The sequence below is a fragment of the Phascolarctos cinereus genome, unplaced genomic scaffold, assembly GCF_003287225.1.
Source record: "Phascolarctos cinereus isolate Bilbo 61053 unplaced genomic scaffold, phaCin_HiC Scaffold_5;HRSCAF=322, whole genome shotgun sequence".
In the NCBI taxonomy this organism is placed as follows: domain Eukaryota; kingdom Metazoa; phylum Chordata; class Mammalia; order Diprotodontia; family Phascolarctidae; genus Phascolarctos; species Phascolarctos cinereus.
Genome location: NW_027555958.1, coordinates 240,010,657 through 240,023,004, shown reverse-complemented (window position 1 = coordinate 240,023,004; position 12,348 = coordinate 240,010,657). Strand labels below are relative to the sequence as shown.

Sequence of the window (12,348 nt, the reverse complement as noted above, 5' to 3'; positions counted from 1 at the left end):
GCCTTAGTTTCCTCAACTATGAAACAGGGATGATAACAGTACCTACTTCAAAGGGTTGTTGTGAGGATCAAATGAGATATGTGTGTAAAAAAAAAGTAATTAGTACAGTGCCTGGTACGCAGTAGGTGTTATATAAATGTTTATTCCCTTTCTCCCCTCCCCACAGGCTGGGCTGGCTAGTGAAGTCTTCAGAGAGGACCAGAGACTTGAGCTAGGACTTGAAGGATAGATCGGCTTTTTATCCATGGGAAGAAAGAGGGCATTTCCTGAAGGGGGTGAAATGAGTGAAGATAATGAGGCTGGAAGGGATGTAGTGCATGGGAAGTACAAGGCAGAAGCCCACCTGAATGCCACACAGTCAGTGTTGTTCTTTTATTTCCTGTTCTTCCTGATGTTATTTGTTCTACACCCTCTTTAGCGACCCTCCAGTTGGCCCAAAGAATACCTCGGACTCCCAACACCGTATTTCATTTCCTGAAGAAAACCCACTGCCATCACTGTTTGAAGAAGGTGAATGGAGTCAGCTCCTGACCAGTTTCACCAGCCCCCTGCCAGGGAGCATCACCCAGGTCTCCTGGAGTCCACCCCCAACCCCAAGGTCCCTACAGGGACACCATACACCCCGAGTGGTCAGACAGATCTCCATTACTAAGCCAAACTTCTGGCAACTCAATCAGGAGTCTCCTTCAGACGCAGAAGTGCCTCCAAGAAGCCCCCTAGGGCCATCTCCAGCACCTACTATTGTGCCAGAACTCAATGTTGCTGGTGGGCCAAGGCCTGAAGAGACTTTCCAGTGGGACTTTCAGAGAGTACTTTCTGGAGAGCCAGCAATCACTACTGGGGGACAGACAGGTCCTGTGTCAGGAGATTCCCTGCCTACTCAGGTTCTGGTTGGGTCTGGTAAGGGGATTGAGGATACAGATGGAGATGAGGTGGGGCAGGGAAATGGGCCCACTTCAGATATGCTGTCCAAGGGCTACAGCTCTGAGCGGTCACTGCAGACACTGGGCCCCTCTACAGACATGCAGGCCAACACCTGGGAAGTGGGTCCAGAGGAGACACCTCATCCAGGTCTGCATCCAGCTGGCTTGGAGCAAGAAGTGGGGTCCTGGGGAAATGAAGTATTCCCACCTGGACCAGATGTCCCCTCTGAGACTCCTGAGCTAGCGTTGATGCAAGACAGCATTCCCACGAGGGAGCAAGAACAAGAAAAAATGAGTACAGATGGGAGGGAAGTCGAGGCCAGTCAACAGAATGCTCCTTCTGGTCAGGAAACTGGGCTCAGAGAGTCAACTGGGCCAGATGTGGGAGAGGTTCCTGGTGAGGGATCCAGGAGCGCAGAATCACCTGAGCCAGATGTGGGTGAAGTTCCTTGTGAGGAATCCAGGAGTGCAGAATCACCTGAGCCAGATGTGGGTGAAGTTCCTTGTGAGGAATCCAGGAGTGCAGAATCACCTGGGCCAGATGTGGGTGAGGTTCCTGGTGAGGGATTCAGGAGTGCAGAATCACCTGGGCCAGATGTGGGTGAGGTTCCTGGTGAGAGATCCAGGAACGCAGAATCACCTGAGCCAGATGTGGACAATGTTCCCAGTCAGGAAACTGGACTTACAGAGTCACCTGAACCAGATATAGGTAATCCCCATGCACAGAAAACTGGTCATGTAGAACCACCCAGACCAGATGTGGATTGTGTTCTAAGTCAGGAAGACCAGATCTTAAAATCACTTGTGTTAGATGTGGGAAAAGCTCCTGGTCAGGAGACCCAGCTCATCCATTTAGCCAAGATCATGCAGCTACCTGGGGCAGTTATGGGAAAGGTTTCTGAAAAGGAATCTGAACTCATAATGTCTCCCAGAGCAGATGCAGACAATGCTTTCGGTCAGGAAGCGAAGGTCCTGGAGTCAGCCAGGTTGGATGTGGGAAATGTTCTTTGTGAGGAAGTTGGGCTCCTAAAATCAGCTGAGCTAGAGAGAGATAATCACCCAGGCCAGGAGGTCGGGCTTCTTCAGTCACCTGGTCTAGATGTGGATGTTTATCCTAGTTATGAAGCCAGGCTCCTAGGGTCATACCAGCCAGGTGTAGGCAATGGAACAGAGTTACACTGGCTAATTATGAGAAATGCTTCTGATCAGGCAGCTGGATTCATGACATCACCTGAGGCAGATGCTCCTAGCCAGGAACCCGTGCTTATAGGGTCACCTGGGCCAGAAGGGGATGATATCCCTGGCCAGAAAACCAGGCTTATGGAGTCATGGGAGATAGACATCAAAGATGCCTCTGGTAAGGAGGCTCAGGTTTTGCACTCACCTGGCCCAGATGTGGGAGAGACTCCTAGACAGGAATATGTACTCATGAGCTCACCTGGGCTGGATGTGGTTGATGCTACTGGTCAGGAAGCTAGAGTCACAGAGTTGTGTTGGGGTAATGCCGGAAATGCTTCTGATCAGGGATCTGGACTCATAGAATCACCTGAGCTATATATAGATGACACTCCTGGTCAGGAAAATGGGTTTATTCAACTGGGTGAAACAGACATGGAAGATACTTCTGGTCAGGAAGGTGAGACTCTGTATTCACCTGGCTTAGAAAAGGGTGATATTCCTGGCCAGCGAGCTGGGTATATCGAGTCAACTGGGTCAGATGTGAGTGATATAGCCATTCAGGAAGCTGGACTCACAAATTCATCAGATCTAGGAAATTCTCCTGGTCAGGAAGACAAGTTAATGGGGTTACCTGAGACAGATGTAGGTACAACTGCTATTCAAGAATCTGAGCTCATAGATATAGAATCTGGGCTGGTTATAGGGGACTCTCCTGGCCAGGAAATCAAGCTCTCTGAGTCACCCAGGCCTGATGTAGGTGGTACCTTTTTGTACTCAACTGGCCCAGATGTGAGGGATGCTCTTAGTCAGGAAGCTAGCCTCATTGAGCCGCCTAGGATGGATGTGGGCGATGCTACTGTTCAGGGACCTGGGATCACAGAGCTCTCCATGGTTGATGTGGGAAATGTTTGGGATCAAGAAACTAGGCTCATAAGATCACCTAAGATTGATGCTCCTAGTGGGGAAACTGGGCTAATAGAGTCCCCTAATCCAGAGATTGGAGATGCTCCTGGTCAGGAAGCTAAGTTTAGGGAATTGTGTGAGACAAATGTGGGAGATACTGAGATTGCTGAGATGATATGTTTGCCAGACCCAGATATGGGTGATTCTCCTGATCAGGAAGCTGGGATGGTGGAGTTACATGGGCTATATGTGAGTAAGAGTCCTATTCAGGAAGCCAGAACCTTGGAGTCCCCTGAAACAGATGTGAGTGATGGTCCTGGTCAGGAAGTTGTGATTAGTGAGTCATGTGAGGCAGGTGTGGGAAATGCTTCTGCTCAAGAGACTGAAATTATACATTCACCTAGACCAGGTGTGAGTGATTCTGTTGGTCTGGAAGCTGAGAGCATGCCTTCACCTGGCCCATATGTGGGAGATTCTCCTGGTCAGGAAGCTGGGCTCAAGGAGTCATCAGTACTGGATCTGGGAGGGGCTCCTGGTCAGGAAGGCAGGTTCATGGAGTTACCTGAGGCAGGTGTGGATTATGACTCTAATCATCAGATTGGGCAGACGGGGTCATTTGAGTCAGATGTGAGGGATACTCTTGGCCAGGAAGGTGAGTTTAGGGAGTCTTGTGAGATAGATGAGGAAGATACTTTTGGGCTCATGGAGTCACCAGTGCTAGGTGTGGGAGAAACTCCTGGTCAGGAAGGCACATTCTTAGAGTCATCTGAGGAAGGTGTGGATAATGGATCTAGTCAGGTAACTGAGCAGACAAGGACACCTGGGCCAGACATGAGGGATGCTCCTGGTCAGGAAGTTGGGTTTAGGGAATCTTATGAGACAGATATGAGAGATGCATTGGGTAAGGAAGTTGAGTTTGGCCCAGATGGGGATGATGCTACTGGTCAAGGAATTCTGATGCTAGAGACACATGAGCCAGATGTGGGGAATGCTTCAAGTTCTGGTCAGATAGCTGGACTTATGCAGTCATGTGGACCAGAAATGGGTGATATCCCTAATCAGGAAGCTGAGCCCATGCACTCACCTGGCTTGGAGAGGCATGATGCTTTTGGGCAGGAGGCTAAGTTTAGGGAATTGTATGAGACAGATGTGGGAAATGCCGAGATTATGTATTCACCAGTGCCAGATATGAATGATTCTCCTGGTCAGGAAGCTATAGTCATGGAGTCACCTGATACAGATGTGGGTGATGGTCAGGAAGTTATGATTAGGGAGTCATATGAGGCAGATGTGGGAAATGCATCTGTTCAAGATACTGAAATTATGCACTCACCTAGGCCAGGTGTGAGTGATTCTGCAGGTTTGGAAGCGGAGATCATGCATTCACCTGGCCCAAATGTGGGAGATTCTCCTGGTCAGGAAGCTTGGGTCACAGAGTTGCACAGGCCAGATGTGGGAAATGCTTCTGATCAGGAAGCTAGATTCATGCCATCATCTGAGGCAGATATGAGTGATGCTGCTGGTCAGGAAGCTGAGATTCTGCATTCACCTGGTCGAGATGTGGAAGATTCTCCTGGTCAGAAAGCTGGGCTCAAGGAGTCATCAGTACTGGATCTGGGAGGGGCTCCTGGTCAGGGAGTCAGGTTCATGGAGTTACCTGAGGCAGGTGTGGATGATGAGTCTAACCATCAGGTTTGGCAGACGGGGTCATTTGAGCCAGATGTGAGGGATACTCTTAGCCCGGAAGGTGAATTTAGGGAGTCTTGTGAGATAGATGAGGAAGATACTTTTGGGCTCATGGAGTCACCAGTGCTAAATGTGGGAGAGACTTCTGGTCAGGAAGACACATTCTTAGAGTCACCTGAGGAAGGTGTAAATAATGGGTCTAGTCAGGTAACTGAACAGACAGGGACACCTGGGCCAGACATGAGGGATGCTCCTGGTCAGGAAGCTGGATTTAAGGAATCTTATGAGACAGATATGAGAGATGCATTGGGTAAGGAAATTGAGATTCTGTATTCACTTGGCCCAGATGGGGATGATGCTACTGGTGAAGGAAATCTGATGCTAGGGACACATGAGTCAGATGTGTGGGATGCTTCGCGTCCTGGTCAGGTAGATGAGTTTATAGAGTCATGTGGACCAGAAGTGGGTGATATCCCTAGTCAGGAAGCTGAGCCCATGCACTCACCTGGACCAGATAGGTGTGATGCTATTGGTCTGAAAGCTAAGTTTAGAGAGTCATGGGAGACAGATGTCAGAGATTCTCATGGCCAGGAAGCTCAACTTAGGGAATTGTGTGAAACAGATGTGGGAGATATTGAGACTGATGAGATGATATGTTCGCCAGACCCAGATATGAGTGATTCTCCTGATCAGGAATCTAGGGTTGTAAAGTTATATGGGCTGTATGTGAGTGACACGCCTATTCAGGAAACCAGAGTCTTGGAGTCACCTGAAACACATGTGAGTGATGGTCTTGATGAGGAAGTTGTGATTAGTGAGTCATATGAGGCAGATGTGGGAAATGCTTCTGCTCAAGATACTGAAATTATGCACTCACCTAGGCCAGGTATGAGTGATTCTGCAGGTTTGGAAACTGAGAGCATGCATTCACCTGGCCCAAATGTAGGAGATTCTCCTGGTCAGGAAGCTTGGGTCACAGAGTTGCACAGGCCAGATGTGGGAAATGCTTCTGATCAGGAAGCTAGATTCATGCCATCATCTGAGGCAGATATGAGTGATGCTGCTGGTCAGGAAGCTGAGATTCTGCATTCACCTGGTCGAGATGTGGAAGATTCTCCTGGTCAGAAAGCTGGGCTCATGGAGTCAGCAGTGCCAGATCTGGGAAAGACCCCTGGTCAGGAAGGCACATTCTTAGAGTCACCTGAGGAAGGTGTGGATAATGGATCTAGTCAGGTAACTGAGCAGACAGGGTCACCTGGGCCAGACATGAGGGATGCTCCTGGTCAGGAAGCTGGATTTAAGGAATCTTGTGAGACAGATATGAGAGATGCACTGGGTAAGGAAGCTGAGTTTCTGTATTCACTTGGCCCAGATGGGAATGATGCTACTGGTCAAGGAATTCTGATGGTAGAGACACATGAGCCAGATGTGTGGGATGCTTCGCGTCCTGGTCAGATAGCTGGACTTATGCAGTCATGTGGACCAGAAATGGGTGATATCCCTAATCAGGAAGCTGAGACCATGCACTCACCTGGCTTGGAGAGGCATGATGCTTTTGGGCAGGAGGCTAAGTTTAGGGAATTGTGTGAGACAGTTGAAGGAGATGCTGAGATTGCTGAGGTTATGTATTCACCAGACCCAGACATGAATGATTCTCCTGATCAGGAAGCTAGGGTTGTAAAGTTACATGGACTGTATGTGAGTGACACCCCTATTCAGGAAGCCAGGGTCTTGGAGTCACCTGAAACACATGTGAGTGATGGTCTTGATGAGGAAGTTGTGATTAGGGAGTCATATGAGGCAGATGTGGGAAATGCTTCTGCTCAAGATACTGAAATTGTGCACTCACCTAGACTCGGTGTGAGTGATTCTGCTGGTCTGGAAGCTGAGATCATGCATTCACCTGGCCCAAATGTGGGAAATTCTCCTGATCAGGAAGCTTGGGTCACAGAGTTGCACAGGCCAGATGTGGGAAATGCTTCTGATCAGGAAGTCAGATTCATGCAATCATCTGAGGCAGATGTGAGTGATGCTGCTGGTCAGGAAGCTGAGATTCTGCATTCACCTGGCCCAGATGTGAAAGATTCTCCTGGTCAGGAAGCTGGGCTCAAGGAGTCATCAGTACTGGATCTGGGAGGGGCTCCTGGTCAGGAAGGCAGGTTCATGGAGTTACCTGAGGCAGGTGTGGATTATGACTCTAATCATCAGGTTGGGCAGACGGGGTCATTTGAGTCAGATGTGAGGGATACTCTTGGCCAGGAAGGTGAGTTTAGGGAGTCTTGTGAGATAGATGAGGAAGATACTTTTGGGCTCATGGAGTCACCAGTGCTAGGTGTGGGAGAAACTCCTGGTCAGGAAGGCACATTCTTAGAGTCATCTGAGGAAGGTGTGGATAATGGATCTAGTCAGGTAACTGAGCAGACAGGGACACCTGGGCCAGACATGAGGGATGCTCCTGGTCAGGAAGCTGGATTTAAGGAATCTTATGAGACAGATATGAGAGATGCATTGGGTAAGGAAATTGAGATTCTGTATTCACTTGGCCCAGATGGGGATGATGCTACTGGTGAAGGAAATCTGATGCTAGGGACACATGAGTCAGATGTGTGGGATGCTTCGCGTCCTGGTCAGGTAGATGAGTTTATAGAGTCATGTGGACCAGAAGTGGGTGATATCCCTAGTCAGGAAGCTGAGCCCATGCACTCACCTGGCTCAGAGAGGCATGATGCTTTTGAGCAGGAGGCTAAGTTTAGGGAATTGTATGAGACAGATGTGGGAAATGCCGAGATTATGTATTCACCAGTCCCAGTTATGAATGATTCTCCTGGTCAGGAAGCTATAGTCATGGAGTCACCTGATATGGATGTGGGTGATGGTCAGGAAGTTATGATTAGGGAGTCATATGAGGCAGATGTGGGAAATGCATCTGTTCAAGATACTGAAATTATGCACTCACCTAGGCCAAGTGTGAGTGATTCTGCAGGTTTGGAAGCGGAGATCATGCATTCACCTGGCCCAAATGTGGGAGATTCTCCTGGTCAGGAAGCTGGGCTCAAGGAGTCATCGCAGCTAGATCTGGAAGGGGCTCCTGGTCAGGAAGGCAGATTCTTGGAGTTACCTGAGAAAGGTGTGGGTGACCAGATAGGGTCACCTGCGCCAGATGTGAGGGATGCTCCTCATCAGGAAACTGAGATTTCTCAGTCCCCCAGCAGAGATGTGGGTGATTATCCTCATCAGGGAACTGACAGGCTCATAGACTCCTCTAGGCCAGTAATGGATATTCTTTCTGATGAAGTCCAACTCCCAGAGTCACCTGGGCCAAGTGTAGGGGATGGTCCTGAGCAAAAACCTGGCCACGTAGAGTCCCCCAGGCCAGATGTACTGCCTGTCATTCCAGAACGTGGAGGACTGCAGGACCAGAACCCAGAAGATGTGCGGAGAGCTGAGGACAGGGGACTCCAGAGGCAAGCTCAGGAAGGGTCCTTGCTCCCAGAAGATTCTTCTGGGAATACACTTGGCCCTCAGGATTCAGGACAGGCTCTTTCCATCCTGGCGGAGGCAGGAGCACAGTCAGTATCCAAAGTCCTGGAAGGACAAATAACACCCCTTTCCTCAGAACCAAGGGAAGAAAACGGGTCAAGAGTCACCAAGGAAACCAAAGCCCAGGCAGCTGGAGCCAGCCCAGGGGGAGAGTTTTCTGACCCTGATTACCTCTTCCATGTTCTTTTCCTGGGAGATTCCAATGTGGGCAAAACATCATTTCTGCACTTGTTACACCATGATTCCTTCGCTGCAGGCCTGACAGCGACTGTAGGTAAGATTCCTAGCCCTGGGTATGGGGGAAGGGATGGAAGTTTAGACTCAGGGGGATCTCAGAGAACCTCGTACCTTACAAGAGGAAGCCAAAGGTAGTCCTACCCTTATGCATAAGCAAAATAGATGCTTGTTATAGGATTTGAGGGGAGCTAGGTGGTACAGTGGATGAAGTGCTGGGCCCGGAATCAGTAAGACCTGAGTTCAAATCTGACCTCAGACATTTACTAGCTATATGACCCTGGGCAAGTCACTTAACCTTCTTTGCCTTAGTTTTCTCATCTGTAAAATGATCTGGAAAAGGAAATGGCAAACCACTCCATTGTCTTTGCCAAGAAAACCCCAAATAGAATCATGAAGAGTCAAAAACGATTGAACAATAACAACAAAATAGGATTTAAGAGACAATGGCAATCTCTCCTCTAGTTAGGAATGACTCTTTTGTAGAGTCAGGAGACCTGAGTTCAAATTCTACCTCTGATATTAACTAGGCTGTGTGACTTTATGTGAGTCACTTTTTTCCCCTCTGTTTTCTCATCTCTGAAATGGGGATAATACTTATACTATCTACCTTCTCCAAGGGCTCTTGGGAAGAAGTGCTTTGTAATTCTAAAAGCACCATGGAGATATGAGTTATTATTATTACAATGCCAGAAATTCAGGACTGAACACTGAAATTGTGTACTAACGGCACCCTAGAAATAGAGCCGCATTTTTGTGTAACTGGACAAGGGTGGGGTAGGTTCTAGCTGGGACCATCACTCCCAAATGGGGCAATGCTTTGGTTTTTTTTGTTTGTTTTGTTTTGTTTTTTGGTAAGGCAATCAGGGTTAAATGACTTGCCCAGGGTCACACAGCTAGGAAGTATCAAATGTCTGAGGTCGGATTTGAACTCAGATTCTCCTGACTCCAAGGCTAGAGCTCTATCTACTGAGCCACCTAGCTGCCCTCCCCCCCTTCTTTTTTTCTGTTGTTATGGACAATGCTTTGCAATGTTCTTCTGTGGTTAGGACTGGACCTTGCGAAAGTCCACCGGTACTCACCTGTGGCTTTAGGTTAAGCGTAAAGAAAGCTGTTAAGCTTTAGGTCTCCCTCTCCCTATTCATGTTATTCTAAAGTGTGAACACCCCCAGTGGGTAGGAGCAGATTGGAAGTGGGGCATGCTTATCTCTGACACCTCAGGGTGGAGTGATTTATCAAACGTTTATGAGGAAGGGAGTCACAAGAGCCCTGGGAGAATTTCAAGTCTCTTGTGGCCTACTTGTACGACCAAGTTACTTCCCTTTTCTGGGCCTCAGTTTTCTCATCTGGAAAAGGGGAAGGCTAGATGAAATGTATTCTGGGCCCAATTAATCAGAAATTAATTAACAGCAATTAATCTTCTGGTCCTGTATTTGGTTGTGGGGTCATGGAGAGATCTGGCAAGAAGGGCAAACGTCTTGAGGGAGGGAAGGGGAGAAAATTTAAAATGCAAAAGCTTATGGAAGTGATTGTTGAAAACTAAAAATAAATTAATTAATTTAAAAAAAAAGAAAGAAGGGCAAAAGCGGGAGGTGGGAATCTCGGGATGGTCTTTAGCTCTTTAGAGTTTTGCAGTGGGTAAGCTCAGCTAAGAACCCATTCTTGGGGGCAGCTAGGTGGTACAGTGGCCCTGAAGCCAAGAGGACCTGAGTTCAAATCCGGCCTCAGACACGTAACACTTACTAGCTGTGTGACCCTGGGCAAGTCACTTAACCCTGATTGCCTTAAGGAAAAAAAAAAGAAACCCATTTTTGCCATTCTTCTCTGGTGCTGATGGGCAGCAGCTTTTTTGAGCATTTGTTCCCGGATGGGGGTAGGATCTTGTGAGGAGGGGGCCTGCTTTCAAAGGTGTTAATCCTGACATTAAAAATGAGGAGAGACCCTCTCCCAAGAGCTGAAATTGAACTCCAGGACCTCAGGGAGTCCAAGATGTAACTGTCATTTCTTTGAGAGATGAGAGGCAATGTGATACAATGGGTAGAGAGCTCTGGTTGGAATCGAATTAAGGGTGGGGATGCACCACTCCCAAAATTCTATCTCTTCCTCATAGGCTTTAGGCTTGGAAAGATCATGTATCCAAATGCCCCCATTTAACAGATGAAGAATCAAGCCCAGAGAGATGAAATCACTTGCCAAAGGTCGTAGTATATACATTTGTGTATATATGATCCCTTATATACACAAATATTGTGTGCATACATGTATATATACATGTGTGTATATAAGATGCCTGTACATACACATATATTATGCATATATGTGTATATACACAGATTTTGTGTATATATACATTTATATGTATATTCTAAATATACATATACATGTTCTATATCTACACATACATACACACATAAATATATTTGTGTTTATATACACTTACGTGTATTCTATGTGTTTGTACGTGTATGTTGTACACATATATGCATGCACATATATACACATAAATATTTGTGTATATACATTTATGTATGATATGGCATATCTACATATATTATATATATACACATGTATATATATTTGTTAACTATATTATATATAAAAATATAAATAGTGTGTGTGTGTGTGTGTGTGTGTGTGTGTGTGTGTGTGTGTGTGTGTGTAAAGAGAGAGACAGGTCACCCAGTAGTTACCCTCCACAAATTGTGAGGGGTAGGGGTTGAAGGTGGTGATGGAGAGAAATGACTTCCAGGTCTGGTGACTTGACTGAGAAATGGCAGTGTTGTAGGGAGAGCTCTGGTCCTGGAGACAGCAGATCTGGGTTCTGGTCCTACGTCTTTTACTTACTAGTCATGTGACCCTGGACAAGTCACTTCTCTCCAGACTCAGTTACTTCAGCTGCCAAATGGGGGGTGGGGGGAAGGACTGGATTAAGTGTTCATTGATGTCACTTATAACCCTGACAGGTTATGAATCTAAAGTCACTTCATTTCTCAGACCTTTGCTTTCCTTATCCATAAAATGGGGATAAGAATTCTTACACTCCTTTAAAAGGCTGTTCTGAGGAAAGTGCTTTGTAAACTTTAAAGCATTGGGGGTTTTTTTTTGCTTGTTTGTTTGTTTTTGGTTTTTTGGACCCCCATCTATAATTCCATTGGCTGTAGGGAATTGAGGTAAAGGCACTCTCTGACAATGCACATCAGTACCTGCTTAGCAATTTACATTCTGACAGCATTGACTGGGTCACTTAGAGGTTAAGTGACCTGGGCCAAGTTGATTCACTTTTCTGAAACCTCAGTTTCCTCACCTGTAAAATGGGGATATTTATCGCAAGGTTATCATGAGTGAGGCTCAAATAAGGTCATGGATATGAAAGTGTTTTGTAAACTGTAAGATCTCATATAAATAATATCTCGCTTACACAGACACAGCTAAGTGTGCTGGGCCTAGAGGCAGGAAGACCTGAGTTTAAATGGGGCTTTAGGCACTTACCAGCTGTGTGTCTCTGGGCAAATAGCTTAACTTCTGTTTGCCTCAGTTTTCTCATCTGTAAGATGGGGGTAATGATAGGACCTCCCTCCAAGGCTTGTTATGAGGATCAAATGAGATGATACTTGTAAAGCTCCCAAAACGGTGCCTGGCACCTAGTAGGTGCTTTATAAATACTTCCTTCCTTCCTTCCTTCCTTCCTTCCTTCCTTCCTTCCTTTAATATTGCAAAGCTGTATGTCGCATATCATCTCATCTCAGCTTCACAGTAACACTATGAATGAGGTGCTGTTATTATCACAGTTGGAGAAACTGAGGCTGAGAAAAGTCGGAAGACTTTCCTAACATCTACTAAGTGTCTGAAACAGCATATATCATACATGTTTGTACATTGTTGT

General features: G+C 46.9%; 1 protein-coding gene across 6 annotated transcripts in view; it reads left to right on the top strand.

The window, feature by feature from the left end:
• RAB44 (RAB44, member RAS oncogene family) overlaps positions 1-12,348 on the top strand; it is a 71,213-nt gene that overhangs the window by 43,242 nt on the left and 15,623 nt on the right. For 2 of the 6 annotated variants that reach the window (XM_078155398.1, XM_078155397.1), the window contains exons 9-10: positions 419-1,632; positions 8,089-8,505. In XM_078155398.1, the coding sequence (XP_078011524.1) occupies positions 419-1,632; positions 8,089-8,505 (1,631 nt within the window). The other 4 variants (XM_020999539.2, XM_020999535.2, XM_020999533.2 and 1 more) reach the window with 4 other exon arrangements.